The 8,168-nt window shown below is 27.3% G+C and overlaps 2 protein-coding genes across 2 annotated transcripts in view; both read right to left on the reverse strand.

The window, feature by feature from the left end:
- LOC145833139 (angiopoietin-1-like) overlaps nucleotides 1–7,949 on the reverse strand; it is a 29,375-nt gene extending 21,426 nt beyond the window's left edge. The window contains exons 1-4 of the mRNA XM_082940338.1: nucleotides 7,715–7,949; nucleotides 6,938–7,156; nucleotides 6,489–6,677; nucleotides 5,198–5,334 (exon numbers count right to left, since the gene is read on the reverse strand). Of these exons, the coding sequence (XP_082796464.1) occupies nucleotides 5,198–5,334; nucleotides 6,489–6,677; nucleotides 6,938–7,156; nucleotides 7,715–7,949 (780 nt within the window). The remainder of the gene's footprint in view (nucleotides 1–5,197; nucleotides 5,335–6,488; nucleotides 6,678–6,937; nucleotides 7,157–7,714) is intronic.
- Nucleotides 3,076–4,913, reverse strand: LOC145833994 (fibrinogen-like protein 1). Its single transcript, XM_082941296.1, has 5 exons — nucleotides 4,799–4,913; nucleotides 4,441–4,537; nucleotides 3,926–3,993; nucleotides 3,662–3,730; nucleotides 3,076–3,303 (listed from the first exon to the last, which is right to left on the reverse strand). Exons 1-5 carry the CDS (start codon nucleotides 4,911–4,913, stop codon nucleotides 3,125–3,127), a joined length of 528 nt encoding a protein of 175 aa, XP_082797422.1. The 3' UTR covers nucleotides 3,076–3,124.
- Nucleotides 7,950–8,168: the final 219 nt, after the last annotated feature.

Genomic DNA, 8,168 nt, shown 5'->3' on the forward strand with positions numbered 1-8,168 from the left:
CTGGTAACATTTCTCCTGGTGTTTGTTGTCCTTGTGACATTTCTCCTGGTGTTCGTTGTCTTTGTGACATTTCTCCTTGTACTTGTCTTGCCGCTGTTGACTGTTGCGCCTGCGGCTAGAAATATCGTTAGGCAAAATTTGCTAAAGGTTTTACGTAAAAAGTTTGCTAAAGGTTTTTACTAAATTGGTATGCTGTATTAGTATTTCACTATTTGTTCATTAATATCAATATGTTCTTGTATTAATACAAGTGTTAAGATTAGTCGACATGCCAAATTAGTATACTACCGAATACATATCTAGTATATCACTTTATTTGGCATTTTTTACCCTAAACAGATCTGAATCCAGTTTTTTGAAACCAACAAAAGTAATTTTTTAGTTTCAAAATGTCTTTATGCAAAGAAAAAATCACACAAAAATATAACTAATCGTTTTCTGAAAAGACACCAGTAAATTATCGATTAAAAAAAATTCACAGTTTCAATACATAGCATATTAGCAAGTATTGAAGACGATCATAGGTAGAAGTTGGCAAAGCATCTGTACTTACTAAATGATCAATAAAGCGAAAGTGATTAAATTTTTTTTATTAAAAAGCTTAGTTCAAGGATTTGGCCCGTTACGTAGAAATATCTGGCCTGATAATTACTTTTTAGCTCGAAAACATTTGCGCAAAACAACTAAGAAAGAGCTTTTTATAACAAATCTGCACTTCAAACATGCAACCAATTTCTTTTTGCTTCCCGGGTACTTAATGTTTATTTTGATGCATTTTTGCGATTAAGAACATAAAAAAATTACTATTTTTTGAAGTTATGATGCCCACTAAAATTATTTTTAATATATCCAGCCCGCAAAATGCTTATATTGCAAGTCTCTTTATCGACTAGAAAAGTTTCTAACCCCTAAGATAAATAAAAATATGTCAAACTTTGGGAAAAATACTTAATTCAAAGTGTAAGACAGTGAAACGTTTCAGAGACTTAAGTTAAGTGGACTCGGATCCGGCTGAACTCTTATTTTGTGTATTTGGTAGATCACTATTTAAGATTTTAAAACAGCTTTAATGACAACATATAATAAGTAAAATGTTTTATTTGTTAAAAAGCCTATATACAGCTTGCAAAGGAGTTAGTGTAAGTTATAATTTTAATACTACTGAATTATGTTTAAAACATGTACACTATATGGTAACAGGTTGAAATTGCACAAAGACAAAGTTGCACGAAGACGTATGGTAATTATGATAAATGTTATATTTATGATAAACATAAACATTATCCCCTTACGAAAAATAAACATTTCAAAAAGTAGTTTTACAAATTGAAACTTTTGAGAGAATTTAGTTAAGTGGATTCGGATTCGGTTGAACTGTAGTTTTGTGGATTAGGTAGATCACTGGGTTAGATATAAAATAAACTTTAATAACAAAGTTTTAATAAAAGAATCTTACTTTTGTTTACTGTAAAACGACTATATAAATCTTGTAAAAGATAATTTATGTAAATGTTTATCCTAACACAACTTAATAATGCTTGAAAAAATTTTAAAACCTGTTTTTTATTTTGATCTGGAAATTGCTTGGTACCTTGAGTCTTATGAATATTTTTGAAAAATTAAAACTATCTATCAACAAAAGCATATAAGTATTTTTAAAGAAACTACTTTATTATGAATACGAACGTCCATATTTCAAGACAAACACTAACGATTAATATAAATCAGTGTTTCCCAAAGTAACTTATCTTTAAGACAATTTTGGCTGCCAGGGAAATAATGAGTATGGTGGCATAAATGTAAGTTTGGCTAGACTGGTAAAGGGAGATATTGTAGTTATAATTTATCGAACAACCAAAAAGACGTTAAAAATATTTGATCCTAAAACCTGGTGCACGAAAAAGAACCTTTCGGTTATCGAGTCAAACACCACTTAGCTACCGTTTAACGTCTTGTCCATAAAAGCATCTATTAATAGTGTTATTTTTTTAATTCAAACAAATTACTGGTTATGAAAATGAGCTTTGTAAACACTAGTTTAAGGTAAACTGTATCTTCTAAAAACTCTTAATTGCGATGATTAATTTACTGATGCATTTATATTTACAAGCAAAACAACCTGCGGTCGCTGCCGGTTAGCTTTATTTTTGGCGCCATTTTTATTTTCCCGCCACCCTTTGACGAACCATCGCTTGACTTCTGTTACGTACTCGTAAGTGTAAAAATCGTCGCTTCGATCGTTTGAAGGAACCTTTTTCAAACCTTTTTGCTTTTTACCCATTTTTCGTGTCGAAATTTTACATCAGTCGTTTTTTATACAGTTTTCGGTGTTATGACGTATTTGAATACTCTTTTTGGGTTTTTGTATGAATTTCTGTTGCATTTGTACTTATATACAACTTTACTTTTGTAATGATTTAGGGTAGACAGTATTTTAAAGTGCTTTTTAGATTACAAGTATAGGTATTATGTTGTTTGAAAAAAACTTAGTTTTAGTTTAAACATAAATATTGTATTGAAGTATTTTTTCATTTAGTTTTGTTTTGTCTGCTTTTCAAAGCTTTAAAATTATTTGATGAAATCTATTGAAAACATTGAACCATTATATTTTTGAACTTTGCTATTGAAATTTATTTTATAGCTTAAGTTAGTCAATTATATGAAATAAATTTAATGATGAATAATACTATTTACTTCTTTTCTTTATTTTAAAACTTCATATAGAGAGTTAATTAGACTTATAATAACAAACTCGACAATTTTTTTAAGTTCAATATTTATTGCTACACTTAAAATATTTACGATGTTTAAAGGAAAAACTAATAGTATATATTACAAAAGACATTTTCTATCAAACTAAATCATTTGAAAAACTGAAAAGTTAATCAGAAAAAAAATTTAAATTGAAAAACTAATTGCAATCTACTTACAAGTTGTAAACATTTATTTTAAACAAGCTAATTACAAATACTACATAATTAACAATTGTAGTAAAACTATTTAATGTAAAACAAGTATGTATTCAATTACACATATACGAAACCAATGTTATAAAAGTTTGCAAAAAGGTATTATTTAAAAGTAAAAATATTTAAACTGTTAAAAAGGCACACAAATAAAAATATTAGTTTTTTCTCTTCACCATCATAACTGAAGTTTTGAGGGAATGCCTTCTATTGAAATGGTGCCACCTCAATCCTTTGTAATCATTCTTACTCGGGTCTTGGTATTCCCCGTTTAAGTTGGAATAATGGCAATTCTTAAACCACCATCCTCCACCTCCATACTTGGTGGCGCAATTTCCTTTAAAATATTTTGAATAAAGGAAAGGTTTGATTTAAATGTTTTAAAGTGGAAAATCTTTAAAAAAAAATCAAATAGTATAAAAGTTTTCTTTTAAAGTGATTGTCTTTTGTTTCTAAAAACTTTAAACCGTAAACGGTGGCACGATTTCATTTAAAAATGTTTAAGCAAATGAAGGAGTTTAGTAACATGGTTTCAATTAAAATGTTATTTAAAGTAAAAATCAGTAAATGGTTTATTAGTTAAATCAAATTGTTTATTGTTTAATCTGAAAACCCCAATAACTTTATGAGTTTAAATACAATAGAATTTGAGTATATTGAATTGTTATTTCATAACTACGCAATTTAATACTTACCTGAACTTCGGTCATTGTCCTGATCTTCGGTGGAAAATCTCATTCCATTGTGGTGAGCCAGCGAATCGCCTGTTGTATAAAAATAAAATAATTTTCTTAAATAATTATTCTTATAATCATAGTTTACCAATTCAACTTTATTTTGAGAAAAAACCCTTATAAAGAAACGTAAAAAAAAACTTTGTTGATAAACCATATTTTAAACTATAGAACAAAAATTGCTTTGAGTTGTACGAAAAATTAAAAACAAATAAAAATGTTTACCGGCAGTTCCTGAGTGCTGGCCAATATGTATAGTAAACTTCTCAGATTCACTTCCCAGGTAAAACTCACTAAAAAAATAAAACCATTAAAACGGAATGTTAAACAATTTTATTAACTCTCCCAATATTTTGTTCCTCATTTAATGCTACAAGTTACCAAGTTAAATAGAATCAAACGAGAAAGCTGATATGAACTGTAAAATTCAGTACTGGTGCAATACTATGTAAGATTATTAAATATACGAGACGAAAATAAATACTTGGAAGAATATTGAATTTATAGCAAAAATAACTTTTAGTTTTATCAATGAAGTACAGCAAATATTAATTTTTAACCCATATATCTGTAAGTTTTGTTTTGTGTAAATTTTATTTTGTTTAAATTTTCTGTAAAATGACATTTTTTAGTATAATCGAATTTTATAAGTAAGTACTAATTTATACTTATAAAGTTTAACAACCTAGTTTTTTTCAATTTATATTTTTTATTTGTGTTTGAAATTAAAAAATTCTAACTCATATTCGGCGTATGCAGTTTCTCCATTAAGTTTTTCAAGCTCAATTCTAAGCACGAAATCTCTTTCTTTCAGAAGTGCGTACATGTTCTCTAACCCTTTTAATTAATTAAACTTTAGTTCTATGGTACAATATTAAAATATATATTTGTATATATATTGAAATTTCAATAACTTAATAAAATTTAATTTTAATCAACTACACGTTCATCATCAAATACAGTTTTGTTGTAACAATATACAAATGAAATTTATATATATTAAAGTAAACCAATAAACAAACTGCTCAACTTTATTTTATGTAACAAACAGTTAAATTGTGGTAATTTACAGACGAAATACACTAATGATAAACAAACCGAGCCAGTAATTTCCTGTTTTCTCACCGAACCCCGTGACGTAATCCGACCAATTTCTTTTGAAGCTCGTTGACGAGTCTGACCTTTTTTGTAAGACCTGGGAACAAGGTAACATGATAAACGTTTTAAAAATAGTGTACAAAGTTATGTAATGAGTTGCTACTGTTTGTTTACAAGTGTACAAAATTATACAAAGAATTAACATTAATTTTATATTCTTATACAAATGTAATAATGTTCAACGCTTAAAAAAAAACTAGGCAGTTACGCAGTTTAGTGTAATTTTCAATAAATAAAATTGAAATGAGATTTTCAAATGGTTCGGTTTTATTTTTAGTAAAAAAAAAGGTTGAATCATAAAAAATAGTACACTTAAAAGTGATTTTCTAGAAAACTGACTGTCCACCCATTGTTATCAGAGTCGAACTGACAAAAAGCTTCTAAGTTTTGTGTAACATCTTCAAAGGGTTTTATAGTATAAACACCATTTTGAGCGTCGGAGTTGGATTTCTTGACGTCATTACAATCACGTACAGCTGAAAATCAAATAAAAAAAGTAATAAATTGTTTATCAATATTTTCTTGTTAAGTCAAGTAAATTTATGAGTGTTGTTAATTGATATATTTAGTTGTTTTTGAAAATGATAAAACGTTTTTATGTCTTTAAATGCTTCTATAACGAAATTAAATGTTAGGTTTAAAAACATTAAAAAAAATTAATTTGGAAAATAATTACAGCCCTCTAACTAGAAATTACTTTTGTATACTTAAATGCTGAGAATGAGTAAAAATTTTTTGAACATAAGTGACCAGCAATTATACAATAAATATACACAAGACACAAAATTTAAATAAAATCATATATAATTCTGTTTATATAAAATAGAAATACTTATGTTTTTCAAAAACGAAATATTATATACCGGTCAAGGTTTTAAATGCATCTAATCGTTTATCCATTGCAGAACAATTGGTTAATAATTCAATATGAGCAAACAGTTATAATCTGAATAGATTTAAGATTATTATTACTTGTAGTAATGTTTTTGATTTGACCAAATTAGAAACTACTTGTAATTTGTTAAGGAAACCCGTTTTATGTAATCAAAAAATTTTTGACTCTACTGTTTCTTTATTTTCGTAACATTTTATAAGAATTTTTCATTTTATTTATGTTTGTTTTACTGTAGATTAATTATAATGTAAGTAAACCTAAATGATTTTATTCGTTACTAACTGATTTTGTTATTTATTAAACTCTTGATTACTTTATGATTTTTTGATTACTTGGTTACTATATAAGTTTTTAAAATCTTATCTATTGCTAGCTTTGTACTCAACGGATGAGAATTGCTCGAAATATATCTAGTTTTGTTTAAATTGTGTGTCTGATATATCTTATTGTATAAAATGTATTTTACAAAAAAACTGTTTTTATCAATTTGAAACTTACGAGTCTCTAGTAACTAAAAAATATTAACAAGTTTTGAAAAGTATGTCTATCTTTAAATTTGTTAGAAATTTTAACTTAAAGTAAACCAACTTTACAAAACCTAGCTTATGTAGCCAAGTTGATTACTATTTAGTTTTTAATTTTTTGGTATAGATCTTTCGTTTGTAAATCTGTGTTAATAAAAAATTTATCAAAATTCTTATAGTTGTTTAAACCTAAAACAATAAAGTTACGAACGTTCGCAAATATCTATAACTTTGCTTGTTTTTGAAAATGTTCCGTCTTGGCAAACTGGATTTTCTTCTCCAAGTCGGTAACCAGGGTCGCAAACGACAGATATTTTTGTACCGGTTGGGATAAGATTGCCTATAATGTCACTTAAACTTCCATTCTTGATTTCAATGTCATCTACAGCACAAGGCTTTCCTAGAGATGAGAATGTTTCAATATCTTTTTTTTACAACTTAAAATTTTGATTAGTATACATATATATAATCAAAATATGTGTATATATATTACATATAACTAGTAGTAAAGTAACTTTCATTCTTTTAAAAGGTTTGTTTAGTTTCATAATTGTATACATAGTGTAAAAAATGTTTAACAAAATAAAACCTTATAAAAAATGACAACTTTCTAACTTTCAATTATGATTATGGATGTGAATGCTAAACATTTAAAACAACCTCCCATATATGTATAAATAAGATTCTTCAATTGGTTGTGGTTTTTATACAGTATTTTATGGTCATGAGTCAAATTTTGCTGCTCTTCTTTTAGCTGTTTCAATTCACGCTCTAAATGTTCTGTGTGGTTACTAAAAACATGCAACTTCTTTTTTATTTTCTTGTTTTCGTGTTTTAGATGTTCTATTTCGGTAATGTTGTAGTCTACACCAGGCTCACCTAAAAACAAAAAAAATTCTAAAATTATCAACAACTTATTTGTCTTTGTATTTATGATCAGGCTAAATGACATCATAACAAAGTAGAGTATAGTGTAAAGGTTTACAAATAAAGATAGACCTAACTAATCATAATTCTTCTTAGAGATTTGAAAATGTATTTAAATAATAAATTATTTTACTTAACTAAATTTTAATAACTTAATTAAATAATCTTTATTCCTGATTTAGTTATAATATATTATTTAAAATCATATATTTTATATATACTTTTAAATCGAAGCGTAATAAAGAACAAAAAAGGCTTAAAAGCTATTTAGAATACAACACATTAGTTTAAAAACACAAGACTACCAAGTATACATTAATATAAAAAAACAATATTAGAGAACAAACATTAAACTATATCGTATTAACCAAAACTTAAAAAATATCAAAAAAAATTTTAAGTTCTTAGAATATAAAAGTAAGTTGAAAACATATCTGTAAAATATCAAATACACATGTGTGTAAAAAAATACTTTTAAACTGGCTAAAACTAAAACAAATTTCAACCGACCTTTCACGCCCTGCTTGCCGGTTTCTCCGGTGATTCCCCTCTCCCCGTCTGCTCCGTTCTCTCCTTTCTGGCCGCGCTTTCCGGGCAGACCGCGGGAAGGGAGACCGCCGCTTGTTGGGGTTTCATCCCCGCCGCAGTGGAAGGTGGTCCGCATTTGGCACTCGCCCAAGTTGGAAAGCTGACCGTCGCATAGGAGGTGGGCGAGAAGTGAGAACAGTAAAAAGACTAATTTCATTTTAAATGACTGAGAAATTGAGTTAGTAAACATCTATCTTTATAAATAGGTAGTCAATTTTAACGCCTTACTTCATTTAAATGGCGGTGAATTTAAACTAGTATTGCAACTAAATAATATTTAAAATGAATGACTTTATTTTAACTAGCCGTGTAGTTATAATTAGTAGAAATATTTTATTACAAATAGGCAGTAATTTTAAACCTCTAATTTTATTTT

This window comes from Thalia democratica, chromosome 4 (genome assembly GCF_965202585.1).
Source record: "Thalia democratica chromosome 4, ktThaDemo2.hap1.1, whole genome shotgun sequence".
NCBI classification, from domain to species: domain Eukaryota; kingdom Metazoa; phylum Chordata; class Thaliacea; order Salpida; family Salpidae; genus Thalia; species Thalia democratica.

Coding starts and splice junctions, on each gene's coding strand:
- LOC145833994 (XM_082941296.1), bottom strand. CDS start 4,913: ATGTTACCTTGTTCCCAGGTCTTACAAAAAAGGTCAGACTCGTCAACG. Junction 4,538..4,798: donor AACAGGAAATTACTGGCTCG/GTTTGTTTATCA, acceptor ATTAATTAAAAG/GGTTAGAGAACATGTACGCA. Junction 3,731..3,925: donor CCAGCACTCAGGAACTGCCG/GTAAACATTTTT, acceptor TTTATACAACAG/GCGATTCGCTGGCTCACCAC.